The sequence below is a fragment of the Amphiprion ocellaris genome, chromosome 18 (genome assembly GCF_022539595.1).
Source record: "Amphiprion ocellaris isolate individual 3 ecotype Okinawa chromosome 18, ASM2253959v1, whole genome shotgun sequence".
NCBI classification, from domain to species: Eukaryota; Metazoa; Chordata; class Actinopteri; family Pomacentridae; genus Amphiprion; species Amphiprion ocellaris.
This window is the reverse complement of record NC_072783.1, coordinates 22873421-22888745: the sequence shown is the minus strand read 5'-3', so window position 1 is coordinate 22888745 and position 15325 is coordinate 22873421. Positions and strand designations below refer to the sequence as shown.

The 15325-nt window shown below is 41.7% G+C and overlaps 1 protein-coding gene and 1 long non-coding RNA gene across 2 annotated transcripts in view; one reads left to right on the top strand and one right to left on the bottom strand.

The window, feature by feature from the left end:
* The window catches only part of LOC118470130 (uncharacterized), a 121268-nt gene that overhangs the window by 57767 nt on the left and 48176 nt on the right, over positions 1–15325 (top strand). The window contains exon 2 of the long non-coding RNA XR_004847157.2: positions 5817–5948. This is a non-coding gene — a long non-coding RNA (uncharacterized LOC118470130). The remainder of the gene's footprint in view (positions 1–5816; positions 5949–15325) is intronic.
* Positions 1035–15325, bottom strand: part of shisa9a (shisa family member 9a) — a 73450-nt gene continuing 59159 nt past the window's right edge. Inside the window, exon 4 of the mRNA XM_023267869.3 lies at positions 1035–10929. Within this exon, the coding sequence (XP_023123637.2) occupies positions 10052–10929 (878 nt within the window). The 3' untranslated portion in view covers positions 1035–10051. The remainder of the gene's footprint in view (positions 10930–15325) is intronic.

Genomic DNA, 15325 nt, shown 5'->3' with positions numbered 1-15325 from the left:
AGCACAAAAAAAGAAGCTGAAGGTGTCACAGGAAACTTCTCACCCATCGGGTCACTGTGACAGCTTCTCCGTGTCCCTCAGGACTTGCTTGATACAATATTTAAATGTGATCCACAGCCACAAAAATTGTCTGTCTTTTTTGATACATTTTTGATGAATGATCATTGTCAGCACTCACCTCTGTGACAAATATGTGCATGTGTGAGCAGGCCAATGGCATTGAGGAATACCGTTGCAACAGAGGGGTGTGAATTGTCTGGAACAATCCTGGTGGGTGACACATGTAGCATCCACACAAATGTCAGAACAGAAGGTTTACCAGCAGAACATTACATGGTTCCAATACTATCAGTGTTTTTCACTTCACGTCAGTGGTTTTAGGGTTGAGGCTGATTAGCATTTTTGGCCATATGTCTCTAGCTGTAGCCTTTACTCATGATAAGGATGTTGCACAAACAAATTAGCTTTATTCACACTCGGAGTGATGCATCTGGCACTAGACCTCCAGCAGGTGAACAAAATGTCACAGTATATTTATTTATAATAAAATGACTCAAAAAAAGACCGTAAAACCAGACTTTTAAATGTAGATCACTTTGTGCACTTGTCAAGTCACTCACTGTGATGAAAATAAAGGAATCTGCTAATTAAACAGCATCGCAGGAATAGAAAAAGACTGATCTGGAATTTGTTTTGAACCCGTGAGACATTTAAGTGTGAACTTCAGACACGAAGCACAAAGCAGCTGATGCATGAACGTTACTTCAACTCATACTTTGCCGCTATATATAAATGTGTTTCCAAAGTTAGTCCAATCCGTCCTTACAACATCTATTTAACATCAAATGTTTGCTGGGAAGGAGAGAGTCGAGGGAGACTGAGAGGAGGAAAGTGGGAGGGGAGACATAAAGAGAAGAAGGAGGGGGAATAAACAAGTGCTGAAGGACGGTACAGTATCTCTTCCTCAGTTCAAAAGGACAAGGAAACAAAAGAGAATAAAAAGACACACCAAAGCAAGGCAAAGACACGAGCGCTTTTACAGAAGTCATCTTTTATTGCCACGTAAGAAAGTCGTATATAGAACAATGGTGATATACTGTCAGATGGCAAATCAACAACAAAAGAAGAACAAAAATATCCCTATCATCCCTCCCCAAAATAAAGAAAACAGACAGTCATAGCAACACTATGGTAATATATTTCTTGGACAAAACGTCTGCTATATTTCTTTTTTTTATTTTTATTTAACAATATCTGAATAGTACCAAAATACAGCTTTTTCATAACTTAATGTCACAAATTATAAAGTCAGTAAACAGTAAGAGGACAATGGGGCATCACGGTGCATATTATAAGCTACTGTGCAAACAATAGTGGGAGATGGGTTCTACCATAGAAAATATGCCTTACTAGTCACGCATAAATGCAGTGTTGGGGCCATATGTATCCATATACACATATGCATAAATACCACAAACTGGTCTGGACATCAAAAATAGAAAATTGGATCTCATATAACTTTGTATGTAATGCATGATTAACACCAAAATGAGTTAATCAATGAGTTATTCTATAAAAGGATATGCTCGCTAATGGATAGTAGTTATATCGCAAATAGCTTATTGATTTTTCAAAAGTAATGGAAAATCCCTTGGCTCTGGACCATAGCAGAGGTCATAAACCAGAGTATTCTTCACATCCACTGTCATTGAAGTCCTTCCGGTAAGTATATTTAATATGGGCTCATGATAAAAAAACCAAACATATAAAGCACACCATTGGAGCAAACCCCATAACAACAGATGTTTAGCGTCACTGGACAACAAACACAGCATCTCCTCCGTCTCAGTGTGCATAAGTAGGCGGCTCCGGATTGGTGAAAACATCGCGCATAAAGATTGATGCTATACAAAATCGTAAACACAGGTGATGGGAACCCCTTTGATAATATAGTGATATATGGATTTTTCTTTTTATCGCACTGCTCCTCGGTGGCTGAAACGTTTACAACGCTATCAAGTCCAGGCAACGGTAAAGGACAGAAAAGAAACAAGTGGAGGAAAATCTGCGAGAAATGTAGCTTGTGTTTGAGCCCTTTAGTGTCATTCCGATCAACTGTATCCCATCTTCCAATCATGACAACGCTGCTCTGTCTTTTCTTCAATGAAAAGAGTATACTGCATTTGATCTGTACTAATTACGGGAAACTGTCTTAACTACTTCCCCACCATGAAATGAATATTTACAGACAACAGCATTTTCCTGATTCAGACTGACATCGAAAACAATCCATGCTTCACATCTTCAGCTTAAATAGGACAGAGAGTGTAAAAGAAAAAAAATTACAACAGGAGCAGACAAAAAGTTCCAGAGCATGTTAGAAATAGCCAATCTGTTTGGAGGAATCTGTGATTAATTTGAGTTTCTACTGAGCAATAGGTGATCTGATAGAGTTCACAACATTTTTGCAACATGAAATAACTGGACAAAGGAGTTTTTGTGTGTGTGAATGTGTGTGTGAGCCAACAGTCGTCTCTGATTCATAGCTTTCCAAGCGGAACTGTTAGCATTCTTGCGACTGCACCGCCAACATTTTGCAATATCAGTGATTCAAAGCTCCCTGCCTATCAACTGTTGACATTAACTTCTGTATTGTGTCCCACTGTGGACTGTGGAATCCCTGTTGCAGCACCAAAGCGCCTCCTCACGTTTCTCTGGGTTTGGTGATTAAAGACCACAGTGAGAACTCATAAAGCCTCCTGGCCACTGGTCCCAGTACAGTTCCTGTTCTGTCTCCTATTGAATATTCCCTGGAGATATTCCACTGCGAGGTTTTCTGGCATCGGCTGGCTGCTCTGCTGAAAAGGACAGCTTGGTTTCAGGCCAACTTCTCCAATGGGGTTGGATTATTGTATTAATGGGCCAAACCATGAGAGAGGAAGTTATAAGACCACAATCCCCATTCTCATATCCCATTCGCATCTCATCTAACTAACTTTCTCTGTCACCTCTGTTGCTTCTGTCTCTCTATGAATCGTCCGTGTGCTGGTGGGAGCACAGGCTTTTGTATTATTAGCTTAGTGACTGCTAACACTTGTCTGTGTATTTTGTGAGTGGGAAGGTGGGTGAATTTGTCTCGCTCATCTGCCACACTTGCTGGTTGCATTTCTTTTGTGCCTTTATTAATGTGACACATGAAACACAGTCCCACCAGCCAGCTCAACATCAGCTCAATGCATTTAGTTCAGATTGTCCTAATGTGATCACTGCTGCCTGTTGATGGCTGTGGGCAGATCGATAAATTAGCTTCATGCAGCGTTGGTGCCATGCGACAATAATGGAACGCTGGTGGCTTTTGGCAGGGAGAGGAGTGCAGGACTAAAAGGATGGTTTAAGGAAGAGAACAATTGGCAGTGTTCTGCAGGTGGGAAGCCAGTGAGGGATCATTGCCGTTGCAGTAGCCGCTCTTATTTTAAAGCGCATAACTTTTGCTACATTTACATCTAGCATCCACTCTACTCAGCAGTTTACAAGCCCTAAAACTGAGACTTTTTCAAACACTGTTTACCCTGTATTAATTGGAAAACTACATGTCCTTCCCTTGACTTCTTATGTTCTTATCACATGACCAATTTCTAGAAAAAAGATATCAGCCTTGACTGCTAGTGGTTAATTCAGCATGGATAATGAATTAGAGGCATGTTGAACTTGTTGTCTCTGCTAGCAGCTAATATGCAGTCAAGGATTTCTAAGATCTTAAGCCCCGTTCATACAGAACTAGTACGACCTGGGGACCCCATGTATGTGTTTCGTGTGGTGCATTCATTAGGACCAGCAATGACAGTTCACTCCTCTGTTGGATTTGGAATTGCTCTCTCTGCAATTGAGCCTTCATGCTGCGTAGTAATATGAGCCCCTGAAATTTGTACCCAAAATGCTATCCAAACTTTCATTTGTTTTTGCCAAAGACGCCTCCATATTTCTTGAGCGGGGAAGAGGCAAAAGACAGGTGTGGAGAAAACAAAAAAACCTTCTCAAAATCTTTTAAAATGACCTTGAATCACAGCAATTCATGTTGAACTAATATTACAGTACCTTTGTATTTGATGAAATTTGGAAGGTAATTTGCAGTGGAATTTGTACTTTAGAAATGACAGACATGGTAGATGCACACTGAATTAAAGTTTACAGACGACCTCCACAATGATGACAAACTACTAGAAGTCCCCAGGTAATCACAGTGCCATGCAAATAGGGCTTTACTTTTCATCATTGCTGTACATCCCTTGTGGTGTTTTCTGCAACTATCACTCGGTATGCACAGAAAATATTTCTGAAATGGTGCTAAAATGCCTCTTTTGATAGAAATCGTATTTGTTTTGATTTTAATTTGTATTTATAACCCTAAAGTCATACTGTGCAAAGCGCAAGCTAGCAAGGTTGTGCCACCAAATGAACTAATCTGTGATGTTTAATACACAAGTACACCCAAGATGATGGAATTTTACATTTTAGTTTGTCACTTATTACAAAACGTACTTCATTTGTCTCTATTGTGGCCCCACTTGTTAATTAATACAGAAACTATGGGTGTAAAACTTGTCAAAACATTATATCTACATATATCATAAATTTACTTATTAACTCAAGGCTACAGCATATTCAGGGCAAGCATTAACTCCCCATGACTTCAGGCTGCATGCTCGACTGGCCTGGTTCCTGTTCTGGCCGCTGTTGCTGATCAATGTACCAGTGAACCGTTGCACCCTCTACCTCGGGTGTGATTACTATAATTAGGTCAATTGCACCTCCACTCTTCATTTGACTTCCATTCAGGCAGGAAGGAGGGAAAAAATAGTAAGAGAACAACCTTTAAGCTGTGGCAGGCAGTGGACCTACGGGGCAATCAGGACTTTGGTGGTTCAGAGCAACGAGGTCACACTGAGTGTTCGTCCTTAAGGCTGGACCTCATTTGGCAGTGTCATGGTAGGTGGTTGGCAGTAAGAAGTTTAAAAGGTGAAGGTGATTACTGGCATTATACTGCGAGGTGTGACTGACTAAAGGCCTGGGCACACTGTAAGGTGGCAACACAAAAGTCCGGTGGTTATCTTTGTGAGATATGCAGTTCTAGAAGTTTAGACTAGTTAGCATACATAGCCAGTCAAGAACATGGTTGGAACTAAAAGTCACAACCGCTCTCCAAGTTTCTAACTGCTTTCTCTTCGCTGGACTGTTTACTCCCCTTTGGCATTTTGTTTACAGGATAGTACATCAGTTCAGCAAAGAGTTATTGAAGCAGCAAAAAGCTTGTAAGTACGCTTGATCGCTAAAGGGATCAACTCCTGCCTTAAACCTTTCATCTGTTGTGGAGCAGGTAAGACGCCATCAGAAGAGTGAATGGTATATCACAGGTAATAAGCAACAATAGTTTCCTCCATTTTAGACAGTAAGGGATTGCTGCTGGACAGCAGTGCAAATTCACACGCCAAAGTTCCCTAAACTTAAAATTAGCATGAAAAATATGGATGCAGTAATTTGGCCTCATAAGTGAATCAACCGATAACCATAAATCTTGCAGTTTTAAGTGCTGTCTTTAATATTACAGAATGTTGAGCCACTGAGTTCAAACACTACATTTACGTGCTAAATTGTTTGCAGCAAAACAAGAGTCTCCCAGATTATCTGCTCAATAAATAATGAACATAAAGACTCGCGGCTCCACCGTTCCTGCTGGCTCTGCAACTGAACCGGCTGTTTGGATCCTGCTCGCTACCTGTGTCCTTTTGTCTTCTCTGTGGCATTTTTTTGTCCGACAGACTCGTCTGATGAAAAATGTCAGACACGACTGCCTCCAGAACCCACTCATCTGTGCCCCTGACCCTATCAACCGTGACCCAGCCAGCGCAACCAATTCCTCGCTTTCTATGGGGTTTATTTTGACTGTTACGGTGAGTGATGAAGGTTATTTTTCCTGTATAATTGGCTTTGTTTACTAAATGTTTCCACTGTCCTGCCTGTTTACCAATTGTTCCAGTGGCTGCTTTTGCAGAGCTGAATGGGCTTTAAGAATGGGGCAGGCAAAGGAGATGGCAAGGAGGGTTCATTTCCACATTTCTGCTTTGCTGGATTAAGTCAATTGGGTCTGATAATGTACATCCAGCAAACATTGACCTGCTTCTCAACTCTGTCACAAACAAAACCACCATTTGTCAGAAAAAGGAGAAAGCAAATATGTCGAGGAAGGAGAGAAAACAAAGACAAAAGCTTCAAAGGATTCTCATTGGACCCAAATAGGTTTATGGGACTGTAAATCCCATTTATATATGATGGACTTTGTTTGGTATGCTTGTTTGAGTTATGATTTCTTTCAGAGACAATAATCATATACCAAAGTTGGTTTCACACACACATGGATGTACACAATTTTATAGACAGTGAAATGGGCGCAGTGTTCAGGAGGACACACAAACTGAATTCCATTTTTTTGAATCAATCAATCACTTATATTTTCTGTTAGAACACTGCACATTGGGAAACCAATCTTGTCTTTCAAGGTGGAGGTGAATTACTATTATTACTCACTGTCTCATCATAACTGTACGGCAGAGTTAGAGAAAAGATTAATCACAGCCCCGTGTTTTTGTTCCTCTCTGATATTTCTGCTCTGAAGGTCTTCCATTCAGACATGGAGGGAGCAAAGAGGAAGAAAAGGGTGAAAAGAAGTGTAGAAGAAGAAAGGATGAAAAGAAATAGATAAAGAGAGAAAGGCTATGTATATTTATATATATAAAAAGCATAATATCAGTTATCGCTACAAAGGGGCCAAGGTCTGGAGTTTCACAGTCTTTCATGTACAACAGGCGCAGTAACAGTACTGACTCTTTGTCTCTCTGCTGCGATGAAACCTGCCGCTCGGCACTGTGGGAGCACAAGAAAAAGCAGAGTCCACCCTGTAATATATTCTGTGCATGTGAGTGTGTCTGTGTGCGCGCATGTGTTCAGGTGTGGGTGTATAGGTGACACATTTTAATGCTCTGAAGACTTCCTAAATCCTGTTCCATGCCTTCAATCTGGTCTCAGGTTTCCAGCCATGCGGCCCTTGAAGGAGCAGGAGGTTCCACAGCATGAGGCAAGAATATTCCCCTTATACTCTCCCTTATCTCACACTCAGCTGGCTGAGTTGTTCCATCTGGCTTTTTGATTTAGGAGCTGTAGTATTAGGGTTCCCCTTTGTGCCTCGAATCTACATGCAGGCAGGTAACAAAGTGTACCCAAACTGTGTGTAGCTCTGGAACTAAAATGTGTCTCTGGTATACACGCTATAAGTCAGTGTCTCTCACCAGATTGTCATGTGCACCTCTTTGTCTTATTACGCTTAAAAGTGGAATTTTTTTTTGCTTGTTCTCTATTCACAAATGTCCGCACAATCTGTCTTTGTTAGTGTGGTGCTGTCCGAACCACTCATCAACTGTTTGTGCTTCAGTTGGGTCTGCACACAGATTTTGAGAGTTTACACTTACACCAAATGCTTCTTATTTTTATTATGAGCTGATCATCTTAATTCACTTAAAGCTGCAGCAGGCAGCTATCTGGAAAGGGCAAAAACAAGCAAACAAACTAACCTTCTCTCTCCTAAGCCCCTTCCAATCATAGGCATGTGCATGCACCTGAAATGCGCAGTTCACTCACGGGAAGTCCAATGTTTCACCACCACAACCTACTTTCACTGTGAGAATTTGTTGCTTTTTATGCTGTCTTACCCACTTTAGTAAAAGTGCCCATGATTGCTGTCAGTGTCCCGTCACAAGTTACATTTTTTAAAGTCTCAAAACCAAACCAAAATGAGGTGCAAAGGTCGACGTTCAGACCGACTGGAAAGTTATGTAAAGGTTCATACTCCATCTTTTATTAATAGAGCGGGAAGCAGCACTTTAAATGACAAATTGAAAATAACAGTGGCTGCAGCTGCTAACATCTCACTTTAAAAAAGAAATAAGCCAAGAGGCTCGGAGACACCCTTAGAAGATTTGGCCTATTTGTCAGACTTAGGGATTTATTTTTATGTTTGAGTCATGTAACCCAGATAGATTTTTTCCAGCTGGTTGTAATGTTTCCTTTTTCCAGCTAGAGCTTGAGTACAGTGAGTGATCCAGTCAAGCCTAGTTTCTTGTGGCAGTGTCTTAACATGTGTCTTTCCAATTCCTGTTACACCCACTTTTCACAGCACTTTTTTTTGCCTCAAAGTCAATTATAATCAAGTATAACATCCTATACAAAATCTGTGCAAAAACAACATGGTGAGAACTCACATTTGGTCCACTTAGTAGGATATTGTATGGTTGCACATATTTTATGTGTTAACCTCAAACTGATAAATACATCAAACACATTTCTGATAAAGTCATTTTGTCCACTTCCAGCATGATCAAGGCCCTCCTAACCATAGCTACATTTAAACAGATTTATTTTTTGCACAATTTATTTATTCTTTCAGAGGAATAGTTCAACAGTTTGTTGCCTGGCAACCTAGTGTGAAGTTACTTCACAGTTAGTCTGGCACATAACCCTTTTCAAAACCACAGGATGTCCTTTTTTTACACTTCAGCTTCAGATTAAACAAACTGGATGTAACATATTAATTAGTGATGTTTTGAGGTGCTTGTAGGCAAATTTCATTATTGTTGCACAGAACCAGGCTAACTGTTCCCCTCTTGTTTCTAGTATTTGTTCTGAGCTACACTGCCTGTAGCATCATTTTTTAACGTTCAGACACAAAAGTGGCATCAATCCTCTTATCTAATGCTTGGCAAGAAAGCATATCTCTCAAAATGTGTGCAATTCTTTTGTCTTTTTTTTTAAATTTAAAAGCAGTTATGTATCACAAACTGCACCTTGTCAGTGATTGGAAAAGGTCTGTCATTCTGACTTAGCTGCCATCTCTACATTTTAAAATTTTCAGGGCTCATAAAAGAGTTTTTGATTACTTTGATGATCTAAATTCACTGACAAGATTTAATTAATGAGAAACACTGAATCAAATTATTCAAGTGCAAACAAATTCCGTAATTACCGCTATCACTCTATAAAAAACCCTTATCAGTCAGACCCTGTGTGTGGTGTTTCTACAGTATATATTTCTGTGTGTGTGAAAATCTGTCTGTATGTTTCTTAATGTGTGTATAAGCATGATGCTCCGAAGAGCCTCTGCTAGCTGCAGCATCACCCAGATGTTGCCTCCCTGCCTCCTTATCCCTCCTCTGTGCTGGCTGTCACCACACAGACGAGATCAGAACAGAACAATATCAATGCGACAGCCTCCATTCTCCATGTTGGAGCCATGCGGAAAAGGGGGCGACCTTCAGCTGCAGAGTTTATGAAGGCGCTTCTGAATAGCCACAGTACAAAGCCCTGCATGTCTGCAGTCCAAAGCCGAGTGCCCTCATCATGTGTGTCTCCTTCAAAGCCCTCGGGAGATTTGAGTGTGAATCATGAGAGAATGTTATTTCTTCCAAGCCATTCAGTGCTTTGTTGGGCCGATGAGCACACCTCTTGTTGCAAGGTTTGTGGGTAAACCTGCCGTAATTCTCCTTTCCCACGATGCTTCAGTGCTTTACACTTGATCCCTTATATTGCTTCTCAGGTTTGGTCCCTAAAGCCAGTCCATTCATATCAGCAGTTTCCCACTGTGTGTAGTCACACCGTATTACTCAGATATTATCATTTCAGAGTGGCTATCAGCTCTGAGACAACACTCTAATGTCACCACAAGTGTACAGACATCCCTGCTCTGTAGGCCCTTAGTTAGTATGGTTTCAGATGCCACCAATTTGGGCGCCATCCTCTTGACAATAAAGGTCTATTGAGTGATATGATTGGTGAACTCTGAAGTGAGAAACCCACCCAGACACAGTATACCAACAAGCCTCACACAAACACATATGTAGATCTGCACCTCTGAACACCCCAGGAGTTGACGTCTCCACTCAGAGATTTCTTGTGCCACCACTCCACATGCATCCTATCCCACTCTTTGTCTCCCTTTCTTCCTCTCTCACACAGTCACCTCTGTCTTGCTGTTGGTCACAAAGTAGGGCTGTGTGGGGAGGAAGTGTTGGCTGTGGCTGTGGCCTCTGGTGCTGTGGAGCTGGTTCGGCTCCAGCACGGTACACTGAGGCCTCTTGTGCCCGTAGGTCTTTCTCCGGCCCACCGTCTCAGTCCCGTCCCAGCCCTTCAACCCCAGCCCCATCGCATGCCCAGCCGCGATTGTGTTGGAACTGTACGCCAGTGGGCGGCCCATTGTTGCTGAGCCGTGGCCAATGGCGGTCTCGGCGGCCCTGGAGATGCCCAGGGATGTGCCACCTGGCATGGTCCCCGCCATGTGTGCCAGGGAGGTAGCCCCAAGTCCTGGCGGCTTGCTACTGTGGCTGTGAAGATGAGTGTGAGAGCCGTGGGCAGCGTGACTATGGCTGCTTTTGAGTTTCTGGCCGTTTGGCTTGAGTCCCCCTCCTCCTGCACCGGCTAAATGCCGTTCTGTTGGGAGGGTTGAGACAGAGGAGATGGTGGGCATCTCAGTGACATAGGTGGCCACCGGCTCTGGAGTCAGTGGACCCAAGGAGGTCATAGGAGTCATGGAGGTCATCGGGGCGAGCGAGGTCATAGGTGTCAAAGAGGTCATGGGTGTCATAGATGTCATTGGAGTCATAGACGTCATTTGCGTCATTGAAGTCATCTGGGTGATGGTGGGATTCATGGGATTGGAAGTCATAGGGTTTGAAGCCATGGGGTTGGTGGTCATTGGCGCAGTCATTGACGACATGTTGCCCATGGAGGGTCTGGAGTTGCCCATAGGCTGGAGAGGTAGGCCACCTTTCGCTGGCAGCTCTACCATCAGTCGACGCTTGTTGTAGAGTTCACCATTGTACTTGGCAGCTAACAGATGAGGGAGACAGAGAAGAACAAAATAATAAAAATGTCAGACAATAAAGAACACAGCTGAAATCTTGGGTTAAACGTTAAAATCTGTATACATTTCTTTCCTCCATCCTTGGCCATTTGTAGAACATGAGAAAATAGATCTCCTATACAGAGTTACTCAAAAATTAAGACTTTCAACAGCTTTATGAACTGCTGCAAACTAAGATGTGCACATATTAGTGCACACACACTTACACACAAGCAGAAATTTAGATAGAAAACATCCCATCCCTTTCTACTCCCACAACCTGATAAGGTCGTATGACACCCAATATACTTTAACTTTGTTAGTCAGCCTCCCCTCATGTAACTGACCAAGCAGGTGTCAGGGCTACGGCTAACGCCTGCATGTAAAGGCCTGTCGTGCCACTGGAGGAGTGAAATGAAAAGGAAAGCCCAGAATGTCTCCGCCACCTCGCCTCTTCCTCCCTTTTGAAGCCAAGAAAACATCTCATTTCTGTGCCGTGTGAAGGTGTTCAGTATGAGAAAAAAAGAAAGAATATCTGGGAGGAAGATATGAGACCATTAAAACATGCACCATGGTGCATTTTTGTTTGCATGGTACATGTTTTTCACCCCCAGCACCACAATGGATTTGAAATGAAACAATCAAGATGTGCTTGAAGTGCAGACTGTCAACTTAAATTTGAGGGTATTTACATCCAAATTAGGTGAACGGTGTAGGAATTACAACACATTTTATATGTGCCCCCCACCTTTTTAAGAGACCAAAGGTAATTGGACAATTGACTGCTCAGTTGTTCCATGGCCAGGTGTGTGTTATTCCCTCATTGTTTCATTTACAATGAGCAGGTAAAGGATCTAGAGTTAATTTCAAATCTGGTATTTGAAATCTGGTGAGGTCAACTCTCAGTTTGAAGTCCAAAAAACTGTCACTATCAGTGAATCAAGCAGTCATTAGCATGAAATTTAAAAAAAAAAAAAATCAACAATAGGTGTTGACAAATCAACTGTTTGGTACATTCTTAAAAAGAAAGAATGCACAGGCGAGCTCAGCAACGCCAAAAGACCTGGAAGATTGCAGAAAACAAGTGCGGTGGATGACAGAAGAGTCCTTTCCCTGGTCAAGAAAAGCCTCTTCACATTCAGCTCAAGAACACTCTCCAGGAAGTAGGTGTATCCTTGTCAAAGTCAACAATTAAGAGAACACTTCACCAGAGTGAATACAGAGGGTTCACCACAAAGTGTAAACCATTGGTGAGCCTCAAAAACAGGAAGACTAGAATATAGTTTGCCAAAAAACATCCAAAAGAGCCTGAGCAGTTCTGGAACGACATCTTATGGACAGATGAGACAAAGATCAATTTGTGCCAGAATAATGGGAAGAAAAGAGTCTGCAGAGGGGAACTACACCAAGATCCAAAGCATGCTACCTCATCAGTGAATGCTACGTCATCAGTGAAGCATGGTGGTAGTATTATAATATCGTGGGCATGTATGGCTGCCAGTGGAACTCATTCTCTTATATTTATTGATGATGTGAATGCTGACAAAAGCAGCAGGATTAATTCTGAAGCGCTTTGGCCAATATTATCTGTTCATATTTAGCCAAATGCTTCAGAACTCACTGGATGGTGCTTCGTGGAGCAGATGGACAATGACTCGAAGCATACTGAGAAAGCAACCAAAGAGCTGTTTAAGGCAAAGAAGTGGAATGTTCTGCAATGGCCAAGTCAATCACCTGACCTGAATCCAACTGAGCATGCATTGCACGTGCTGAAGACAAAACTGAAGGGACAAAGCTCCAAGAAAAAAACAGGAACTGAAGACATCAGCAGTAGAGGCCTGGCAGAGCATCACCCAGCATCTGGTGATGTCTATGGGTTCCAGGCTTCAGGCTGTCATAGACTGCAAAGGATTTGGAATCAATTATAAAGTGACAGTTTGACTTATGATTATCGTAGTTTCTCCAATTACTTCTGGTCCCTTAAAAAGGTGGAGGGCACTTATAAAAGGTATTGGAATTCCTACACTATTCACCTGATTTGGATATAAATAGCCTCAAATGAAAGCTGACAGTCTGCACTTAAAGCACATCTTGATTGATTCTTTTCAAATCCATTGTGGTGGTGTGCAGATCAGAAATGCTGAAAATTATGTCAATGTCCAAATATTTATGGACCTGACTGTATGACAGGGTAAACAGAAGATTTCAAGGAGACCTCATTAAATGCTCTATAGGCTAGTTAGCATATGTAGATAGTTATTATGTGCCAGGTGAACCACCCCGTCTGCTCTCACTGCCCACTTTCCCTTTGTCTTGTGCACAAGCATAAACGTGCATGAGCATGAATGTGCACAGAGAACACTGGAAAAGGATTGTGTAGTGTGGTCCAAGCCACTCTGTTTGCTTCCCATTTACATAGCCAGGGCTGTGGACAAACACCAGATGTTTTTTTTCAGCATAAACACAGGATAGACAGCTAGCAGACCATGAGGACATTTATTGGTTTGAAGTTACATACTCCACCTTTATGAATAGTACAGTTCTTTAGCAAGAATGCCTTTTCATACAGTGTTATTGATCTGGTTTTCTACATTAGATATTTTCAGACAAGAAAATTTGCACAAAGTAAAGAAAAACGCACTACAGCATGCACTGAGGTGGATATTCTGCCATCATGGCATGATGCCCTTGTTTATGCAGCGGCCTACAGGTCCAAACACTGAGACACCAGACATGAGGGCTGTAATGATTTCAGATTGTTACTACATGTTTATCATGGCCAAAAGAATTCATGATGCAGTATTAAAGCAATATCTATAGAGAATTTTGAAAAACAAATAATTCAGTTGCTGGCAGTGCGTTGCTCTCATCTGTCATCTCCTCCAACATGATTTTGCAGGGCTGTAGTAGCAACAGACTGTGGTAGTAGCTATTTAGCAAGCTACTGAATCCTGTTTTTCATTTCATTTTTCATTGTGGGTGGTAAGCAGTGTCAAGGTGCAACACCACCACCTACTAAATGTCAGTCTGACAGTTGCTGGCACTGGGTTATCAACAGTAGCATCATATATGTATTGGCATATCAGTATTTTGTTTTTTAAAAATATCATTGTTCTTGTCAATACCAGTAGATCATGACCCCAGTACTAGATACACAAATACAGTGACTTGCCCTCTCATATAGCAAGGCAAAGATCAGAAGAAAACCTTTGGGACATCTTCCATTAAGGGCCATGCTGTTTTAATAGAAAGATGTGGATTTGGAGTTGCGGCTGTATATATGCAACAATGCTTCTATGGTGTATGATTCCAGGTATGTATAGTGATGTGGGGTTAATGGCTCATGGATGACTTTATTTAGTAGGAAAATGTGACAGGAAGTTGTGTAATTGCTGTGTAATTGTGCTAATCTAAGAGAGGTATGCTCAACCTAAGTTGCTCTGCACAGGTATACCCAATCAAAATGTACTCTGAAAAGTACATTTTGATACTGTGAAAAGTGAAGCCAGTGTGCATTCTGTCTAATGGACAGCAAATTTAAGGATATGCATAAACTAAATTACTTCTTATTTGCTTTGTTACCTTAGCAAACATTTTTCTAATGACTTTATGGTCTCAGCTGCTAGTTTCAGGTTTCCTTCAATACAACATGACGCAAATTTTGTAAATTATGGCGCCGTTTAGAGTATAACAGACAGTAAAGAAGGGTATGCTATAGGGTGTGGCCAGCTTGTGATTGACAGATCTTTACCATACAGACAGATCCATCCCTCGGCCATTATGGTGATGGCCAAATCTAAGTCAAAGCTTCAAAACAGTAACACGTGGCAAACAGTGGCAGCATTCGTCTTTTATATACAGTCTATGTGACTCATTTACATGCCACCATGAAGTGCAACAAGTGTATACAATGCATTTACAGTCATAGATGGTCATATAACATGAAGCTATTGTGACAAATTCTGTAGAACGGGGAAAGAGTGTGAGGGAATACATCCATATGCTTCAGCAAAGTAAGACGTATACAGTGTTACATCCAACAGATGCAAACATGCATCGACTTGCTCACAGACTGACTGTGCTCTGTGTTGGTACAAGTGTGTTCCCCATCTTTGTATACCTGTGTGTATATCTGTGTTCCTTCAGCCTTGGAGCAGTCAGCTTTAATGCCTCACATTTATTCCTCTCTCTCTGTCACTCAGTGTCACCAAGCTACAGTCTCTCTTATCACTGCGAAATGTGACCTTTTTTTTCTCCGTCGGATTCGCGTTCTCAGTCAAGTCATTACTCTTTAGCCCCTTGTTGCCTCTACGTCCTTGAAGATAAAGTTAACACACTCAGCGAGTTTGCTTTGCCGCTGTAACTCTAAATCTAGTTTATCGC